The sequence below is a fragment of the Rhinoraja longicauda genome, chromosome 19 (assembly GCF_053455715.1).
Source record: "Rhinoraja longicauda isolate Sanriku21f chromosome 19, sRhiLon1.1, whole genome shotgun sequence".
Taxonomy (NCBI): domain Eukaryota; kingdom Metazoa; phylum Chordata; class Chondrichthyes; order Rajiformes; family Arhynchobatidae; genus Rhinoraja; species Rhinoraja longicauda.
In genome coordinates, this window is record NC_135971.1 from 10,834,048 (window position 1) to 10,854,798 (window position 20,751).

At 48.4% G+C, this 20,751-nt stretch overlaps 2 protein-coding genes across 2 annotated transcripts; both read left to right on the plus strand.

Moving 5' to 3' along the window:
• Nucleotides 1-1,166: 1,166 nt before the first annotated feature.
• LOC144602830 (zinc-binding protein A33-like) lies at nt 1,167-6,353 on the plus strand. Its single transcript, XM_078415950.1, has 6 exons — nt 1,167-1,574; nt 1,665-1,760; nt 2,585-2,818; nt 3,799-3,821; nt 3,909-4,027; nt 5,724-6,353. The coding sequence occupies exons 1-6, from the start codon at nt 1,167-1,169 to the stop codon at nt 6,257-6,259; spliced, it is 1,416 nt and encodes a 471-aa protein (XP_078272076.1). The 3' UTR covers nt 6,260-6,353.
• A 7,002-nt stretch (nt 6,354-13,355) lies between these two features.
• LOC144602653 (E3 ubiquitin-protein ligase TRIM39-like) lies at nt 13,356-20,314 on the plus strand. Its single transcript, XM_078415785.1, has 6 exons — nt 13,356-13,766; nt 13,857-13,952; nt 14,536-14,769; nt 15,433-15,455; nt 15,543-15,661; nt 16,632-20,314. Exons 1-6 carry the CDS (start codon nt 13,356-13,358, stop codon nt 17,162-17,164), a joined length of 1,416 nt encoding a protein of 471 aa, XP_078271911.1. The 3' UTR covers nt 17,165-20,314.
• The last annotated feature ends 437 nt before the right edge of the window (nt 20,315-20,751 follow it).

Genomic DNA, 20,751 nt, shown 5'->3' on the forward strand with positions numbered 1-20,751 from the left:
CAAAGGCACGGCATTTCTTTCCACTGCTATGCCGATGACACTCAGCTTTACCTCCCCCTGAAACCCAACAACCAGTCAAATTTAAACAGCCGCTTACACTGCCTTGAGGACATAAAATGTTGGATGGCACAGAACTTCCTCCAATTAAATGAGAGCAAGTCTGAGGTCATCCTATTCGCCCCCCCCCCCCCCCCCCCCGCCCCCCCTGACTCCATCAAATCGATAACAGGCAGTCTTGGAAGCCTATCCTGCCTAGTCAAACCGCATGTCAAAAACCTCGGCATGATATTTGACTCTGCATTAAAATTTGATAAGCAAGTCAACGCTGTGGTAAAAGCCAGCTTCTTCCAACTTCGTACCATAGGTAAAATCAAACCTTTCCTCCAATTCGACGACACAGAAAAAATCATTCACGCTTTCATTTCCTCCCGCCTAGACTACTGCAACTCCCTATATACTTGGATCAGCGAATCTTCCCTGTCCCGCCTGCAACTGGTCCAAAACGCTGCAGCGAGACTCCTGACGGGTACCCGTAAAAGGGACCACATCACCCCGATTCTGGCCTCTCTCCACTGGCTCCCTGTACGGTACAGAATCAGCTTCAAGCTCCTCCTATTCACGTATAAAGCCCTAAATGGACATTCCACCCCCTACATCAAAAATCTTCTAACCCACCTCTCTAACTTCAGGTCCCTCAGGTCGGCTGACTTGGGGCTACTCACTATCCCGCGGTCTAGGCTTAAGCTCAGGGGTGACCGCGCTTTTGGGTTGCAGCTCCTAGACTGTGGAACAGCATCCCTCTCCCCATCAGAACTGCCCCCTCCATCGACTCCTTTAAGTCCAGGCTCAAAACCTATTTCTACTCCCTAGCGTTTGAGGCTCATTGAGGAGGCGCTGTGAACTGTTTGCGTGCTACTGTATGTCTCTTTTTTTTCCCTTAGTACCTAATCAGATCTACAGCACTTTGGTCAACGTGGGTTGTTTTTAAATGTGCTATACAAATAAAATTGACTTGACTTAATGTACAACTGACCCCTCCCTCGAGTGATTAGTTGGAAGTGGCCAGGACACCTTCACAAGGAATACTTGCAGCCAAATAAGGTCATTGCCGGAGACGGCAGCGCGCGCAGTGGAAAACACTGAACCCAGGAAGAGGCGGAGTTACAATGGCTGCGAAAGACCAGGTCGAGAGTTGGACCGAGGAGGCAGTTTGTCCCATCTGCATGGATTTCTTCACCGATCCGGTGGCACTGGAGTGTGGCCACTACGTCTGCCGCCCCTGTATCACACAGAGATGGGACAGGGAGGAGAGAAACTCCTGCCCGGAATGTAGAGAGGAGTTTGAAGAACGCACCCTCAGGGTTAGTCGGGCCTTGGCGAGACTGGCTGAGAAAGCTCGAAAACTGAGCCTGAATCGGACAAAGGGAAGTAAACTTCACTGCGAGGAACATCAGGAAGAACTGAAGCTGTTTTGTGAAACGGACAAGAAACTGATCTGTGTGGTTTGTGCAGCTGCGCGGGAACACACGTCTCACAGCTTCATGCTGATAGAAGAAGCTGTTGAAATCTACAAGGTAAAAGCAAACCGATTCTGATCACATCATTGTGTCACGTCTTGTTTATTTTCTGACAATTTTATTCTCTGATTTAAAACCCTAACCCAGGCTCAGGTGAAATCTACCTTCGAATCTCTCAGAAGGAAAGAATCAGAGATCTGGCGAACGGAGGCGGAACAGAAAGAGAGCTTTTCTGAAGTTCAGGTTTGTACTGTCGATTTAATGTTCTTGTGTACATTTCATCCCTGCGATGTGTGTGATAATTTGGCTCCTCTATAGAGCTCAGTAGTCGAGGGCCAAAACTCTTGGGAGAGGTTGAGCAGCCAAGGACTTTACTCCCTGGAGCGCAGTAGTCTGAAGAATGGGCTGTGGCAGGTGTATAATATCACGAAACGGAATGATACGTTGGATGGTCAGTCTGTTACCCTTAGTAGGGGGATCGGGAAAGTGAGGGTATAGATTTTAGGTGAGAGGGAAAAGATTTCAAACGAACATGAAGGACAAATTTGGTAGTGTGTACATGGAAAGAGCTGCCAGATGAGGTCGTTGAGTCAGGTACCATAAGAACATTTAAAAGGTATTCGAACAAATTCGTGGAGAGAAAGGTTTTTGAACTATTTGGGCCAAATGCGGACAGGTGGAAATAGTGCAGATGGGGCTTCTTGGTCGGTATGACCCCTTGCTGTATGACTCTGTGAAGTCTGACATTCTAAGTGGTGCTGCTGTCTGCTAGTTCTGATGACCTGGTTCTGTCCAGTGAGGGTTAATGGAGAAATTAAATGGAACAGGTTGCAGAGAAATGAATTGGGGAAATGGGAATGATGTGCTTGTACATTACTTTCACAAAATATTTCAGAATTATCATGACGAGCTCTTTAATTGCCAAGGTAATGAAAGCTATGGTTTAAATACATGTAAATGGGATTTGTGTAGATACATATGAAGCCCAGCATGGACATGATGGACCAAATGGCATATTCTGCGCTCAGAATGATATAACATATATATTATCATCTTTCATCTGACAGGAAGAGTCACACAAACTTCAGTCGCATATCACATCCCAGTTTGCTGAACTGCACCAGATTCTCACTGAGAAAGAGCAGTGCTTACTGGGAGAGATCCGGGAGGAAGAGAAGACGATTGTAAAAACAATGGAGAAAAATCTTCAAGAGATTCAAGAGAATTTAAAGTCCATTCAGGAGGAACTCTCAAAGTTACAGGAACAGATAGATCACAAGGACGGCGTGATATTTCTGATGGTGAGGGGTTACACTACAGTTTGGTGAAGTGAAAGTGCACAGGCACAAAATGGTGGGTTACATTTTCTGAAATAAATGCCGCATTTACCAGTAATTCAGAACTGGGATGTTCCGTCTGTTCCAACTACTCACCACATCCGACAACAATGCCCCAAATTCCAGGAATCCTCATGTATTCATCCCACTTCAACATAAATTTATCTGCACGGTAGCGCAGCGGTAAAGTTGCAGCTTTACAGCGAATGCAGCGCCGGAGACTCAGGTTCGATCCTGACTACGGGTGCTGCACTGTAAGGTGTTTGTACGTTCTCCCCGTGACCTGCGTGGGTTTTCTCCGAGATCTTCGGTTTCCTCCCACACTCCAAAGACGTACAGGTATGTAGGTTAATTGACTGGGTAAAATTGTAAAAATTGTCCCTAGTGGGTGTAGGATAGTGTTAATGTGCGGGGATCGCTGGGCGGCGCGGACTTGGTGGGACGAAAAGGCCTGTTTCCGCGCTGTATATATATGATATGATATGATATGATATGATTGTCTTCAGGCTGTCCTGTGAGTTCCACGTTCTCTACTGCATTTCTTGTGGAATTTATCAAAAGGTCATCTTACATTTCAGCTTTGATTTTTGTTCCCCCCACAAGTAGTGATAATATTTCCATCCCCCACCCATTTAAATCCGACGCTGATCCTAAAATATTCCATCCCATTTTCTCTGACATCTTCTCCAGGTAAAATCCCACGACCTGCCCGGTCTGACTGGTAGGTTGCATGATCGCGCCTATTTTCATCAACATTCCTAATGCTTTGCCCCGTGTTTGATGTCTCTACCAAAATATCCACTTCCGGTCTGTGTGGCACAGGCAAAGAGTTTGGAATTGGGAATTTTCAGTGTTTTTTTTTTTAGTAATTTGGCGAAATACCCGCTGTCGGGATCATGACGATCCATCTCAGTCTATTGACATTTGTGTTTTATTTATTTCAGGAGGTAGCTAGTCGCAAGACGAGGTAGGACTTACTTTTGACTGAAACAATGTATGTTTTAAAAGAACAGCTCAAATGCTCTGTTTATAGCCAGCTGTTAAACATTTGCAGGTTCAGTGATGAAGCCAAATCAATGTTGGTGGTCGGTGGCAAGTTGCCGAATGAAAAGTTTGATCGCACCTTTTTCTACAACATGGCATTGAGAGAAACATGTGATATCATCAAGCGAGGTAAAACTGATACCTCTTACCAACTCTTTGTGTGAAGAAAACTACGTTATCCAGAATTGATATCCCCGCATGAAAATAATGTTTTGATGATCCAGCCTAGTTCTTGTTGCAAACTTTGACAGACTTCCTCGCAACCCATAACATTTCTCATTCTCCACAAACGTACTATACACACCTCTTACATTCGCATCCAGATCATGAAAATATAAAATAAACAGCAAAGTTTGCAGCACCGATCTGTGATACACACCACCAGTCACAGACCTCCAGGCAGAAAAATCATCCTTCTACCGCTACCTTTCACCTCCAACCACCAAGCCAATTATGGGTCCATTTTACCAACTCGTCTTGGATCCCACCTGCCTTTGCTTTCTGGACCAGCCTTACATGCGGAATATTGTCACGTCCCTCAGTGAAGTTCATATATTGGATCACAATGAGATCAGAGTGTTCTTGGTTACACAGACGCATCAAATCCACCCTCCAATAAATAAAGCAAGTAACCAGTAGCAGATTGCCTCGCCCACCCAGTACACTCCCATTCAATGTGATCACGGTAACTCCACCCCATATCTCTACCTCCTCTTTAACCATCTCCAATTACCCCTCACAACAGTCTCCTCATCTTCCAATCTGCCTCTCCCTCGGCATCTACCCGCAAGATAGACAATAGACAATAGGTGCAGGAGTAGGCCATTCGGCCCTTCGAGCCAGCACCGCCATTCAATGTGATCATGGCTGATCATTCTCAATCAGTACCCAGTTCCTGCCTTCTCCCCTTACCCCCTGACTCCGCTATACTTAAGAGCTCTATCTAGCTCTCTCTTGAATGCATTCAGAGAATTGGCCTCCACTGCCTTCCGAGGCAGAGAATTCCACAGATTCACAACTCTCTGACTGAAAACGTTTTTCCTCATTTCCGTTCTAAATGGCCTACCCCTTATTCTTAAACTGTGGCCCCTGGTTCTGGACTCCCCCAACATTGGGAACATGTTTCCTGCCTCTAACGTGTCCAACCCCTTAATAATCTTATACGTTTCGATAAGATCCCCTCTCATCCTTCTAAATTCCAGTGTATACAAGCCTAGTCGCTCCAGTCTTTCAACATATGACAGTCCCGCCATTCCGGGAATTAACCTAGTAAACCTACGCTGCACGCCCTCAATAGCAAGAATATCCTTCCTCAAATTTGGAGACCAAAACTGCACACAGTACTCCAGGTTTGGTCTCACTAGGGCCCTGTACAACTGCAGAAGGACCTCTTTGCTCCTATACTCAACTCCTCTTGTTATGAAGGCCAACATTCCATTGACTTTCGTCACTGCCTGCTGTACCTGCATGCTTCCTTTCAGTGACTGATGCACTAGGACACCCAGATATTTGACTACCCTCCGTATCTCCATCCCCACCCGCAATCTCTCGTTCATCCTCACTTTTCGCATTCGTTCTCCCCCTCCGCATGCACCACCCCCTCCCGCTAACGCGCGGATTTTCTCATCGACTGCCCGGTTAAAAACGCCGGTAAAGATGTCTGTTGTCCACCCGATATGGTTGTGGGTGAAACCCCGGGCAGGGTTTCAGTTGTCCGCCCGCCTCTGCCTGAGGCCGAGCGGCCTCTCTCCCGGTCCCGGGGCCGCGCTGCCCGAGTCTCCCCCCGACCCCCGGGGACTCTCTGATTCTCTGCTTCTCCCCCCAGTCTCCGTCACCCTGGATGTGGAAACAGCGCATCCGGAGCTCGAGGTGTCTGAGGATCGGAAGAGGGTGAGATGGACCGAGACCCGGAGGAGTCTCCCTGACACCGGGAAGAGGTTTACAGACAGTGCGTGTGTGCTGGGATCGGAGGGATTCACATCGGGGAGACATTACTGGGAGGTGGAGGTGGCGGGGAGTCAGCGCTGGGGTCTGGGAGTCGCCGCAGCGTCTTTGGAGAGGAAGAGACCGGTCACACTGACCCCGGAGACTGGAGTCTGGAGCATCTGGCGGGGGTGGGGTGAGGAGTTTGTTGCATTCACCTCCCCTCCATCCCGTCTCCCCGCCCGTCCCATCCCCGGGAGGGTGGGAGTTTATCTCAGTTACGAGTCCGGGACAGTTTCATTTTACGACGCGGACACCAAGTCCCATCTCCACACCTTCGGTGGGAATAAATTCACGGAGAAACTTTACCCTTTCTTCGGGCCTTGGACACCAAACCAGTGGCTGATAATCTGCTCCAGTTCCGCTCCGGGTGTGTAAAAGGGTCGGGTCCCGGGACCGGCGTCAGGAGCGGGGCTCAGGGGCTGTGGGGCAGAAACACGTTGGACAACAGGTCGGCGCTGAACGGCTCCCATTTAATCCCCAAATTCCGCGTCGTAAAAACCCCAGTGAGCGCGGAAATAAAACCAGGGGGAATGTAAATGTGGGAAGAGTGTAATAAACTGCAACTGAAATCAGAGCTGTCGATCCATTCATTTTAACGCGTTAACCGCGTCCGTCAACGGAACAGAAATTACTTTTGTGAAAATATAAAGATTGAAACAATCGCCCTTCCCGCGGGTTCAGCAGCGGCCGCGGGCGGCGGGTCCTGAGCTCCGGGCCCCCCCGGGTTCTAAAGATTGTAGTTCGACGTCGATACATATATCATTCTTCATTTAGTCGCCGCCAGACCCCTCCCCCACCTATCCCTCAGTTACATCTAGTCTGTATCGCTGCTGCTTCCTGCTTTTGTTCACCGCATTAAGTTCATAATTGATAGGAGTAGAATTAGGCCATTCGGCCCATCAATTCTACCCCGCCATTCAATCACGGCTGATCTATCTCTCCCTCCTAACCCCATTCTCCTGCCTTCTCCTCATAACTCCTGACACCCACATTAATCAAGAATCTATCTGTCTCTGCCTAAAATATATTAACTGACTTGGCCTCCACAGCCTTTTGTGGCAGAGACTTCCACCGATTCACCACCCTCTGACGAAATAAATTCCTCCTCATCTCCTTCCTAAAAGTCCGTCGTTTAATTCTGAGGCTGTGACCACTTGTCTTCGACTCTCCCACTAGTGGAAACATCCTCTCCACATCCACTCTATCGAAGCCTTTCACTATTCTGTATGTTTCAATGAGGTCCCCCCTCAGTCTTCTAAACTCCAACGAGTACAGTCCCACTGCAGTCAAATGTTCATCATATGTTAACTTTCTCATTCCTGGGATCATTCATGTAAACGTCCTCTGGACCCTCTCCAGAGCCAGCACATCCTTCCTCAGATATGGTTCCCAGAATTACTCACGATATTTGAAATGCGGCCAGACCAGCGCCTTATAGAGCCTTAGCATTTAACGCTTCATCTCCCTCACCTCTCTCCCAGGCACATCATGTCTGTATCAGTGCTGCTTCCTGCTCTCGTTCATCGCTTTAACGTTTCACATCCCTCAATAGTCAATTTTATTTTGTCACATACACATAAATGCGCAGTGAAGTGAAACATTACCCACAGTCCAACAATAAGAGCAATAAAAATAAGCAATAACACACACACAATCACAAACCAACACCAAACAAAAAGAAACATCCATCACAGTGAGTCTCCTCCAGTCACCTCCTCACTGTGATGGAAGGCCAGAATGTCTTTTATCTTCCCCTGCCGTATTCTCCCGCGGTCAGGCTGTTGAAGTTGCCACGTTCCAGGCCGCGCCGGACGGTGAATGGTCCGCGGCGGGTCGACCCATGCCCCGCGATCTGCGAAGACGGTGCCGCTGCCGGAGCTCCTGATGTCGGCCCCCGCCCAGGGAGCTGCGAGCTTCCGATATCCTCGCGGCCGAAGCCTTCGGAGCCTCCGAGGGCGAGTCGCAGCCGCTCCCGCAGCGCCACCACAGCCTCCGAAGGCAGCCAACTCCGCAGATGGTAAGTACAGTCCGGTCCGCGGGCTCTGTGAACCAGAGCCCAGGTGGTCCCAGCTGGAGGCCGCCAGCTCCAGGTGTTTGGCCGATGGTAGGGCGCAGCGGGAACGGAGACACCACCCAGAAAAAACGGCCGCGTCTCTGTTTAGAAGAGACAATTTTACAGTCCCCCTCCCCCCAAACACATAGTACACAACCACAAAAAAACACGACATCACATCTAAACACTACAATTAAGACAAAAAACAACAAAAAACACAAAAGACAAACGGACTACAGGCAAGCCGCAGCTGCTAGAGTAGCGCAGTCAGTTTCCCACCAGCTCCCACTTTCCTCTGCTCGAGCCCCGACTCTTCCCTTCGCTTTCTCGCCGTGTCTGTCTCCGTTTCAGAGAAAACGCGAGTGACCAAAGTCCAAGCTCGCGGACGCCATCGGCTACTTTGTCTATCCACTACCCCTGTTTGCGAATCGGAAATGCAATATTCCTTCCAAGGCCGAGTGCGCACTGCAACGACCCGCTTACATTTACACAACGTCCTCGCATCTCTTTTAGGAGACCCCAGAGTGCTTTACAGGCGCTAATCTCTTTGAAATGCAGTCACGAAAGGCAACTGAAACGCAGGAGTCAATTTGCAGACAGGAACATTCACAAATAGAGTTTAAAAGCAAGCGATACTCTCCAAAGAGATTTGGGTTGATTTCATTTGCAGTATTAGAAGCACCAACGATATAATTCTAACAAAAACACAATCTTTCTATTCAGTTCTTGTGAATGTTATTGGCCGTGCAAATTATGGAAATTCACCAACAGGGTATTAAATGTATCTGTTGCGGAGAAAAGAACAGAGGAGGCCACAAGCTACCTCGATATCTAGATTTGATACAAATTGCACCATTACTAGTGTTACTTGTTCATTAACTTGAACTGTTAATAAGATAACATCTTCCATAAACACTACTCCATCTTCCTATAGAGGAATACTTTAAATGGATGATCTTGATCGGTGTTCACGGTTTGGTTGTCGCTGCAGGTACATCACTTACTGCACATCCCTAATTATCCTCTGAGTGGTTCCTTCAAGCACTTTGAACTTGATGCGTGTCTTAGCAGCGTTGTGGTCATCGCTCCTCGGACTAGTTTATTTTTGAAAGGATTTGAGATTATATTTTTGAGAAGATATTTCAATGGGTATCTTTAAGACAGAGATAGCTAGATTCTTGAACAGTACAGGTGTCAGGGTATATGGGGAGAAGGCAGGAGAATGGGGTTAGGAGGGAGAGAAAGATCAACCTCGATTGAGTGGCTGTGCGGACTTGCGATGAATGGCCCAATTCTGCTCCTTTCACTTATGAGTAACTGTATTTAAGGTGCGTTAGGAGACATCAATTTGTGTCCCTGGGTTCCTCATTAAATAAATAAATCGCTGCCTCAACACCTCACGCCGACTGCCTGTTGCTGCCTTGAGTTCTCCAGTTTCTATGGAATTAGTTAATAATCATGCTTAAAACCGGGATTAAGGCTGGCTGGACATTGTAACGTTTCACAGCGATGTAGTTTATTGTCACGTGAACTGAGGTACAGGGAAAAATCATTGGGGAAGCTCCCGGCAGGCGCCGAGGGGTCGTCTGGAGCGGACCCAGAGGCGGTAAGGACGGGGCCGGTGGTCGAAGGCGGGAAAGGGGCCGCTGGTCGAGGACGGACACCGGCGGTCGAGGACAGGCCTGCAGAGGGCGCCATGTGGTCGACAGGCTCGTGTGCGTGCAGGAGGGTGGAGGTATCACAAAATGCTGGAGTAACTCAGCAGGTCAGGCAGCATCTAGGAGAGAGGGAATGGGTGACGTTTCGGGTGGAGACCCTTGTTTGGACGCGCGGCCGGGAACAAATAGGGACCGGCGTGTTGAGGGGGGGGGGGGGGGGGGCTGCGAGAACAGAGGGTCCATTGGGGACTAAGTGGAATAACTTGTAACTCTATCGGTGCAGTTTTATGTGGCGACTCTTTGCATACTTGTGTATGCAAAACAATGAATCCCGCTATGACATTCATTCATTCGTTCATTAAATCATTCATTCATTCATTTATTAATTCATTCATTCTCTGACACGGTGACAACAACATGGTGGTATTGGTTTCGTTAGGTTTATGATTTCACGTGCACCGAGGTACAGTGAAAAGCTTTGCTTGCGTGCTGCCCATTCAAATCATACTGTACACGGGCACAATCTAGATGTACCAAGTCATACCCGCGGCCGCGCGGTTCAAGGGGAAATTCAAGTTCTGAAAATGAAATTCTGTAAAGGGTCGTTCTTTTTTATGCACGATTTTAAAGACGAGAAGCCAATCGTCCATCAAGCCTGAGGATCACGAGTGGAAACGTGAAACATCCATGTCTCTCCACAGATGCTGCCTCACCCGTTGAGTCGACAGGATTTTTAAAATGTTGTTCGAGATTCCAGCAACTCCTGGCTCTTGTGAGTCAACTCTCTGCCGCCACTCACTGTATTCCCATCAGCCCCACTGCCTGCACTCATTTCTCGCACTCGTACTATCACCCAACTCCCCTCATCCTACCCTATTACCCCTTGCCTCCACCCCCACACTAACCTACACTGGGGTCACATCAAGCAGCCGGTTCACCGAGAGCCCCTCACGCCCTCGGGAAGTGGCCGGAAACCGGAGCACCCGCGGGAAAAGCACGCGGTGACGGGTTGAATGAACAAAGTCCACACAGGCAGAACCGGAGGCCAGGATCGAACCCTGATCGTTGGATCCCGCTGGCGGCAGCTGTAACCACTGGAACACCCCGCCAGCCACGGCAGCGTTTGTGATGGGGCAGTGCAGTGAATTTATCGACTAAATAAGATGCACAGCACCCAGATAAATCGTTATCGATTTAGATTCCAGATATGTGACTTTCTTCACAGAATTTCCAAAAGTCTCTGCGTGTGGCCACCTTCAGTAATCGGCGGCCCTCCGGATCACGGACAACACGGGTGCAGAACACAAACACCGGAGGGTGTGATACCCCCCGCCCGCACCAACCCGCCCGCCTCTTACCCCCGGCACTACCCCCCCCCCCCCCCCTCACCACCCGGCCCCACCTGCCGCAGTGTCTCCAGTCCCAAACCGGTTTAGGTTTATTATTTTAACGTGTACACTAACGTTTGCAAACTATCCAGTCAAATTAGATAATACCAAAGATAAATGCAATCAAGTCAAACACTAGTACAATAGGTAGGGGAAAGGGGAAGTTACAATGTGCAGCATATTAGTTCTCAGCATTGCAGCGTCACAACCCGCTCGCGTTTATACAATGTACTCGCATCTCTTTTAGGAGACCCCAGAGTGCTTTACCTGCGTAAATCACATTGAAGCGCAGCCAGTAATGGGAACGGCAATCCAGAACCTCATCAATGAAGGACAACAAGAGGAGATAGTCATAAAAAACTGGAGTGACTCAGCCGGACAGGCAGCGTCTCTGGACAGAAGGAGTGGGTGACGTTTCGGGTCGAGACCCTTCTTCAGACTGAGCGACAGGGGAAAGGGAAGCGAGAGATATAGACGGTGGTGTAAAGAGGTATAGAAAAAAATGAGTGAAAGAGTCCGAAGAAGGGTCTCGAACCGAAATGTCAGCCATTCCTGCTCTCCAGAGATGCTGCCTGTCCTGTTGGGTTACTGCAGCATTTTTTGACTATCTGCGATTTAAACCACCATCTGCAGTTCCTTCCCACATCATCAGGAGATTATGTTGAATCTGTATAAAAACACTGGTTTGGACCCACCTGGTGCATCAAGGCTATTTCTGGTCACCACACTTAATGAATGGAGCGAGGGTCCTCGGGATGGCGCAGGAGATATTCACTGGAATGGTTTCAAGGCTGAGGAGATTCGGGTCGAGGGTGAGGCCGGAGAAGCGGATGCGGGTTCTCTGTGGAGAAGGGCATTTGAACGCTTTCACAGAAGGTTTAAGCTCGGGTCTGGTGTGGACAGGGGAAATGGGGGGCGGGTCGAGGGGGGAACGTCTTTCCCATCTGTGCGAGGTTCAAATGGGCACAGATTTGAGAGGGAGAAGCATCAAGGTGAATATAGCTGGGAGTGTAGGAAGGAATTGCAGATGCTGGTTTAAACCGAAGATAGACACAAAATACTGGAGTAGCTCAGCGGGACAGACAGCATCTCTGGACAGAAGGAATGGGTGACGTTTCGGGTCGAGACTGTCCGAAGTAGGGAAATGCCACCCATTCCTCCTCCCCAGAGATGCCGCCTGTTCCGCTGAGTTACTCCTGCATTTTGTGCCTATCTAAGGGGAATAAGGCTTTTCAGTTTCGTTCATTGTCACGAGTATCGAGGTACAGTGAAATCCAGTCAGCAGAAGGACAATACATGATTACAATCAAGCCACTTACAGTATGTAAGTGTGTGAAACATATACACGACGATGGAATAACATTTAGTGCAAGGTTAAACCGATCATACATAAAGTGAGAAATATTGAGGTGGGAGTAGAGATTTAAGAGTGTGGGGCGATTGTAATATGTGATTGTAGATCTGCGTCGCACGCAAACAGACACCTGGGTTGGGCGCCATCTCGGAAACATTAGCGGAATAATTGGCCAGCAAGTGTGTGTGTGTGTGTGTGGGGGGGGGGGGGGGGGGGGTGGGTGTGTGGGTGTGGGTGTGGGGGTGGGGGTGGGGGGGGAGTAAAGGCTGTCAATTGGGCTCTCGAATCTCAGTGTTCCGTGTTCCACTCTCACTGATCCCACGGTGGCGCAGCGGTAGAGTTGCTGCCTTGCAGCGCTCGCAGCGCCAGAGTCCCAGGTTCGATCCCGACTTCGGGTGCTGTCTGTTTGTTTGTGTAAAATTGTCCCTATTGTGTGCAGGATAGTCTTAACATGCGGTTATCCCTGGTCGCTGCGACTCGGTGGGCCGAAGGGTCTGTTATCACGCTCTGTCTCCAATCTAAACTAAATTAAACTAAACTGATCAGAAGATAAAGTGAACCTTTGCAAACTGCAATAAATGTTAAAGGGTCATATAATATCCTTTAAATAATACACGCAAAGATAGATTGCCCCGAAGACTGGTGCATGAGAGACAGGTGCATTGTTGTGGATTAACATAAGACCGGAGGGAAGTCTCCGTCCATCCTGATCCCGGGCTGTGAACGGAGATGCGGGCGGCGGGTTCCCACTGCCCAACAGGTGCAACGCCTCCTCAGCTACACCTCCTTAGCGCTGGTCCCTGTCCCTTTCTGTCCCGCCTTACACAATCCCAGGGCAATCTCTCCGCTTTCGTCTATATTCAGGCCGGTTTAATGTCTAAGTGACCCCTCCCTCGAGTGATTAGTTGGAAGTGGCCAGGACACCCTCACACTGAACACTTGCAGCCAAATAAGGTCATTGCCGGAGACGGCAGCGCGCGCAGTGGAAAACACTGAACCAGGAAGAGGCGGAGTTAACATGGCTGCGAAAGACCAGGTCGAGAGTTGGACCGAGGAGGCAGTTTGTACCATCTGCATGGATTTCTTCATCGATCCGGTGGCACTGGAGTGCGGGCACAACTTCTGCCGCCCATGTATCACACAGAGATGGGACAGGGAGGAGAGAAACTCCTGCCCGGAATGTAGAGAGGAGTTTACAGACCGCACCCTCAGGGTGAGTCGGGCCTTGGCGAGACTGGCTGAGAAAGCTCGAAAACTGAGCCTGAATCTCAAAGCGAAGAAAAGTAAACTTCACTGCGAGAAACATCAGGAAGAACTGAAGCTGTTTTGTGAAACTGACAAGAAGCTGATCTGTCTGGTTTGTGCAGCTGGGCGGGAACACTCGTCCCACAGCTTCATGCTGATAGAAGCAGCTGTTGAAATCTACAAGGTAAAAGCAAACTGATTCTGATCACATCATTGTGTAATATTTTCTTTATTGTCTGACATGTTTATTCTCTGATGTGAAACCCAACCCCAGGATCAGGTGAAATCATCTTTCGAATCTCTCAGAGAAAAGAAATCAGAGATCGAGAAAATTGAGCAGAAACAGAAACGGGGCATTTCTGGATTTCAGGTGAGGCTTTGTCTTATCGGTTTAAGGTTTTTGTGTAGATTTAATCCCTGTGTTGCGTGTAATAAGTGGACACCTGTGTAGAGCTCAGTGGTCGAGGGCCTTAGCTATTGGGAGAGGTTAGACAGGCAAGGACTTTACTAATTGGGGCGCAGGAGTCTGAATAATGATCTATTGCAGGTGTATAATATCACGAAACTGTATGACTCCGTGAAGTCTGTCATTCTAAGTGGTGCTGCTGTCTGCTAGTCCTGGTGACCTGGTTCTGTCCAGTGAGGGTTAATGGACACATGAAATGGAACAGGTTGCAGGGAACTGTACTGGGGAAATGGGAATGATGTGCTTGTACATTACTTTCACAAAATATTTCAGACTTATTAAGACATGCTCTTGAATTGCTGCGGATTAAATACAGGTAAATGGGATTAGTGTAGATACGGACAGAGCCCAGCATGGACATGTTGGCCTGAAGGGCCTATTTCTGCACTCCAGGACTTGACATTGATGAGCCAAATGTCACCTTCCATGTCATGAGGAAACACAGCAGAGTAACACAATATATTGATTTTAAACTTTCATCTGACAGAAAGGGTCACACAACCTTCAGTCACAGATCACATCCCAGTTTGCTGAACTGCACCAGATTCTCACTGAGAAAGAGCAGCGCTTACTGGGAGAGATCCGGGAGGAAGAGAAGAAGATTATAAAAAACATGGTGCAAAATCTTCAAGAGGTTCAAGAGAATTTAAAGTCCATTCAGGAGGAACTATCAAAGTTAAAGAAACACATAGTTCACAAGGACGGCGTGAGATTTCTGAAGGTGAGGGGTTACACTACAGTTTGGTAAAGTGAAAGTGTACCGTCACAAAATGGACGGTTAAAATTTCTGAAATAAATGCCGCATTTACCAGTAATTCAGAACTGGGTCAATGTTCCGTCTGTTCCAACTACTCACCACATCCGACAACAATGCCCCCAAATTCCAGGAATCCTCATGTATTCATCCCACTTCAATTTAAATTTATCTGCAATATTGTCTTCAGGCCGTCCTGTGAGTTCCACGTTCTCTTTACTGCATTTCTTATGGAATTTATCAAAAGGTCATCTTACATTTCAGCTTTGATTTTTGTTCCCCTCGCAAGTAGTGATAATATTTCCAACCCCCACCCATTTAAATCCGACACTGATCCTAAAATATTCCATCCCATTTTCTCTGACATCTTCTCCAGGTAAAATCTCACAATCTGCCCGGTCTTACTCGTAAATTGCATGATCACGCATATTTTCATCAACATTCCTAATGCTTTGCCCCATATCCGATGTCTTTACCATAATATCCACTTTCTGTCTGTGTGGCAGGGGCAAAGAGTTGAGAAATGGGAATTATTGGTGGGGTTTTTTGTAGCAATTTGGCAAAATACCCGCTATCGGGATCATGACGATCCATCTCAGTCTATTGACATTTGTGTTTTATTTATTTCAGGAGGTAGCTGGTCGCAAGACGAGGTAGGACATGCTTTTGACTGAAACAATGTATGTTTTAAAAGAACAGCTCAAATGCTCAGTTTATAACCAGCTGTTAAATATTTGCAGGTTTAGTAATGAAGCCAAACCAATGTTGGTGGTAGATGACGCATTGCCGATTGAAACGTTTGATCACACCTTTTTCTACAACATGGCATTGAGAGAAACATCTGATATCATCAAACGAGGTAAAACTGATACCTCTTAACAACTCTTTGTGTGAAGAAAACTGCATTCTCCAGAATTGAGATCCCCGCATGAAAATAATGTTTCGATGATCCAGCCTAGATCTTTCTGCAAACTTTGACAGACTTCCTCACAACCCATAACATTTCCCATTCTCCACAAACGTACTATACACACCTCCTACATTCACATCCAAGCCAGAAAATATAAAATAAATAGCAAAGGTTGCTGCACCGAACTGTGATACACACCACCAGTCACAGACCTCCAGGCAGAAAAATCATCCTTCTACCGCTACATTCCACCTCCAACCACCAAGTCAATTATGGGTCTATTTAACAACTCGTCTTGGATCCCACCTGCCTTCACTTTCTGGACCAGCCTTACATGCGGAACATTGTCAAGTCCCTCAGTGAAGTTCATCTATTTGTTCACAATGAGATCAGAGTGTTCTTGGTTGCACAGACGCATCAAATCCACCCTCCAATAAATAAAGCAAGTAACCAGTAGCAGATTGCCTCCCCGTCCAGTCAACTCCCGTTCAGTGTGATCTCGGCAACTCCACCCCACATCTCTACCTCCTCTTTAACCATGTCCAATTGCCCCTCACACCAGTCTCCTCATCTTCTGCCTCTCCCTCGCTACCTACCTGTAAGATATTTGAATACCCGCCTTCTTTCTCCATCCCCACCCGCAATCTCTTGTTCATCCTCACTTTCCGCATTTGTTTTCCCCGTCCGCATGCATCACCCCCTCTGGTTCCCGATAACCCGCGGGATTTCCCCTCTCCAGCCCGGTTAAAAACGACGGTAAAGATGTCTGTTGTCCACTCGATGAAGCCCCGGACAGGGTTTCAGTTGTCCGCCCGCCTGTGCCTGAGGCCGAGCGGCCACTCCCCCGGTCGCGGGGCCGCGCTGCCCGAGTCTCCCCCCGACCCCCGGGGACTCTCTGATTCTCTGCTTCTCCCCCCAGTCTCCATCACCCTGGATGCGGAAACAGCGAGTCCGCGGCTCGAGGTGTCTGAGGATCGGAAGAGGGTGAGATGGACAAGGACCCGGAGGAGTCTCCCTGTCACCGGGAAGAGGTTTACAAGCAGTGCGTGTGTGCTGGGATCGGAAGGATTCACATCGGGGAGACATTACTGGGAGGTGGAGGTGGCGGGGAGTCGGGACTGGGGTCTGGGAGTCGCCGCAGAGTCTGTGGAGAGGAAGGGACGGGTCACACTGTCCCCGGAGACTGGAGTCTGGAGCATCAGGCAGCGGGATGACGAGTTTGATGCAGCCACCTCCCCTCGATCCCGTCTCCTCGCACGTCCCATCCCCGGGAGGGTGGGAGTTTATCTCAGTTACGAGTCTGGGACAGCTTCATTTTACGACGCGGACACCAAGTCCCATCTCCACACCTTCACTGGGAATAAATTCACAGAGAAACTTTATCCTTTCTTCTGGACCAGGAAGGAAGACCACTGGCTGAAAATCTGCTCTGGTTCCGCTCCGGGTGTGTAAAAGGGTCGGGTCCCGGGACCGGCGTCAGGAGCGGGGCTCAGGGGCTGTGGGGTAGAAACCCGGTGGACAACAGGTCATAGAAACATAGAAAATAGGTGCAGGAGAAGGCCATTCGGCCCTTCGAGCCTGCACCGCCATTCAATATGATCATGGCTGATCATCCAACTCAGTATCCCGTACCTGCCTTCCCTCCATACCCCCTGATCCCTTTAGCCACAAGGGCCACATCTAACTCCCTCTTAAATATAGCCAATGAACTGGCCACAACTACCTTCTGTGGCAGAGAATTCCACAGATTCACCACTCTGTGTGTGAAAAAAAACTTTCTCATCTTGGTCCTAAAAGACTTCCCCCTTATCCTTAAACTGTGACCCCTTATTCTAGACTTCCCCAACATCGGGAACAATCTTCCTGCATCTAGCCTGTCCAAACCCTTAAGAATTTTGTAAGTTTCTATAAGATCCCCCCTCAATCTTCTAAATTCCAGCGAGTACAAGCCGAGTCTATCCAATCTTTCTTCATATGAAAGTCCTGCCATCCCAGGAATCAATTTGGTGAACCTTCTCTGTACTCCCTCTATGGCAGGGATGTCTTTCCTCAGATTAGGAGACCAAAACTGTATGCAATACTCCAGGTGTGGTCTCACCAATGCCCTGTACAACTGCAGCAGAACCTCCCTGCTCCTATACTCAAATCCCCTCGCTATGAATGCCAACATACCATTTGCTTTCTTCACTGCCTGCTGCACCTGCATGCCTACTTTCAATGACTGGTGGTACCACGGCACCCAGGTCTCATTGCATCTCCCCTTCTCCTAATCGGCCACCATTCAGGTAATAGTCTGCTTTCCTGTTCTTGCCACCAAAGTGGATAACTTCACATTTATCCACATTATAATGCATCTGCCATGCATTTGCCCACTCACCTAACCCATCCAAGTCACGTTGCAGCCTCCTAGCATCCTCCTCACAGCTAACACTGCCCCCCAGCTTCGTGTCATCCGCAAACTTGGAGATATTGCATTCAACTCCCTTGTCCAAATCATTAATATATTTTGTAAATAGCTGGGGTCCCAGCACTGAGCCTTGCGGTACCCCACTCGTCACTGCCTGCCATTCTGATAAGGACCCGTTTATTCCTACTCTTTGCTTCCTGTCTGCCAGCCAGTTCTCTATCCACATCAATACTGAACCCACAATACCGTGTGCTTTAAGTTTGCATACTAATCTCTTATGTGGGACCTTGTCGAAAGCCTTCTGGAAGTCCAGATATAACACATCCCCTGGTTCTCCCTTATCCACTCTACTAGTTACATCCTCGAAAAATTCTATAAGATTCGTCAGACATGATTTACCTTTCATAAATCCATGCTGACTTTGTCCAATGATTTCACCACTTTCCAAATGTGCTGCTATCCCATCTTTAATAAATGACTCTAGCATTTTCCCCACTACCGATGTTAGACTAACTGGTCAGTAATTCCCCATTTTCTCTCTCCCTCCCTTTTTGAAAAGTGGGGTTACATTAGCTACCCACCAATCCTCAGGAACTACTCCAGAATCTAAAGAGTTTTTGAAAATTATCACTAATGCATCCACTATTTCTGGGGCTACCTCCTTAAGCACTCTGGGATGCAGCCTATCTGGCCCTGGGGATTTATCCTTAAATCCATTCAATTTACCTAACACCACTTCCCGACTAACCTGGATTTCCCTCAGTTCCTCCATCTCATTTGACCCCGGTCCCCTGCTATTTCCGGCAGATTATTTATGTCTTCCTTAGTGAAGACAGAACCAAAGTAGTTATTCAATTGGTCTGCCATGTCCTTGTTCCCCATGATCAATTCACCTGTTTCTGACTGCAAGGGGCCTACATTTGTTTTAAGTAATCTTTTTCTCGATCGGCGCTGAACGGCTCCCATTTAATCCCCAAATTCCTCGTCGTGAAAACCCTAGCGGGAATAAAACCAGGGGGGAATGTAAATGTGGGAAGAGTGAAATAAACCGCAACTGAAATCAGAGCGCATTCACATCTCCCCGATTTAAAACAGATTTTAAAACCAAGCTCTAAAGTCCAAACCGTTTGGGGTTTATTTCATTTATACACTGAAAGCACCATGGCACGTAATTCGAATAAATAAATTCGAATTCGTAATTCGAATGAATAAATAACCTATTAGGTTCTTGTGAATTTTACTGGTCGTGCGAATTATCCAAAATCACCAAAGGGGATTAAATATATCTATTGCATTCATCTAATAATGTATCATTTTGTCATGTTTCGGGGGTCTTTACCCTCAAAGAGTATAAGCTCTTAACTTCCACAAATGCTTCTTGATCAATTTAATTCTACCAGAAGTTTCATTCTCGCTCCTGCATTGAGGGTCTCTCCACTATTCCACCTCATCCATGTGCCGTATCTGCACACTCGCGTGTCTCCGTGAATTCAGGACATCAATAACGATGAACCAAGCATTACAAATTATTACATTAAACAAATCGCATGCGTGCAGAAATTTAAAGTACCAGAATATATTTTAAAAATGGACAGCAAGTCAAGAAGGTCAGTACACATTTCACGAAGGTCAGTACACATTTCACAGACACAACATCATTCATGTCAGTAAGTTCAGATCACCGCAGTGCCGCTTTCAACCACCATCTGGTGATGCCGAGCTGTCTAAATGTTTGCGCGGCGCAGGTCCCCACCTGCTGGTAAAAACCCGGTGCAGCGGCATCGGCCGACATATTAACCCGTTACCCGCGGGGAAAGTGGATCTTGGGGCTGACAGAATGGCCAGATTCCATACCCTCACGGACACAAGCAAATGTGCCAAACACCTTCGGCACCACCCTGCCCATCCCTGGTGCAATTTTCTTTGGAGCTGTGTATCTGCATTCCAGTGTCTAGTCTGCTAAAAATAACACAGGGCGTAACTTTTTAATATGTATAATCTGCCTTGGCATGTCTTACCAACTTGCATCACCTTTATCCGAATCAAATAAATCAGCCGTTAATCCGCCCATTGGCCCAGTTTATGAAAGTCTTGTTCCATCCCAGATGAATGGATTCACTGTCCAAAATGTCACAATAGAAACGGCAAAACATCGAAAATAGTTGGGCCCGTCCTCGTAGGGTTTCCATTGTAACCGGGAGGGGAGTGGGGAGTAGGGAAGGGGGAAGGAGGGAGGAGGGGGAGGGATGGGGGGGAGGGGAGGGGGGAAGGGGGGAGGGAGATGGGAGGGAGGGGGGTAGGGGGGAGGTGGAGGGAGGGGTAGGGGAGGGGGGAGGGGGGAGGGAGGGGGTAGGGGGGGAGGGGGAGGGGGGAAGGGAGGGGGACCTCCCCTTTTCCCAGTAGCCCTCTTTCCCCGTTGGGCCCGTCCTCGTAGGGTTTCCATTGTAACCGGGAGGAGGGGAGGGAGGGAAGGGGGAGGGAGGGAGGAGGGAGGGGTGGAGGGAGGAGGGGAGGGGAGGGAGGGGGGAGGGGGGAGGTGGAGGGAGGGGGGAGGGGGTAGGGTGGAGGGGAGGGAGGGGGATCTCCCCTTTTCCCAGTACCCCTCTTTCCCCGTTGGGCCCGTCTCCGTAGA

Excerpts from the sequence above, each read along its gene's own strand:
- LOC144602830 (XM_078415950.1), top strand. The coding sequence starts at position 1,167 with ATGGCTGCGAAAGACCAGGTCGAGAGTTGGACCGAGGAGGCAGTTTGT. Across the intron at positions 1,575-1,664 it reads AAGCTGTTGAAATCTACAAG|GCTCAGGTGAAATCTACCTT; the intron begins GTAAAAGCAAAC and ends ACCCTAACCCAG. Across the intron at positions 3,822-3,908 it reads GTAGCTAGTCGCAAGACGAG|GTTCAGTGATGAAGCCAAAT; the intron begins GTAGGACTTACT and ends AAACATTTGCAG.
- LOC144602653 (XM_078415785.1), top strand. The coding sequence starts at position 13,356 with ATGGCTGCGAAAGACCAGGTCGAGAGTTGGACCGAGGAGGCAGTTTGT. Across the intron at positions 13,767-13,856 it reads CAGCTGTTGAAATCTACAAG|GATCAGGTGAAATCATCTTT; the intron begins GTAAAAGCAAAC and ends ACCCAACCCCAG. Across the intron at positions 13,953-14,535 it reads GGGGCATTTCTGGATTTCAG|AAAGGGTCACACAACCTTCA; the intron begins GTGAGGCTTTGT and ends TTCATCTGACAG.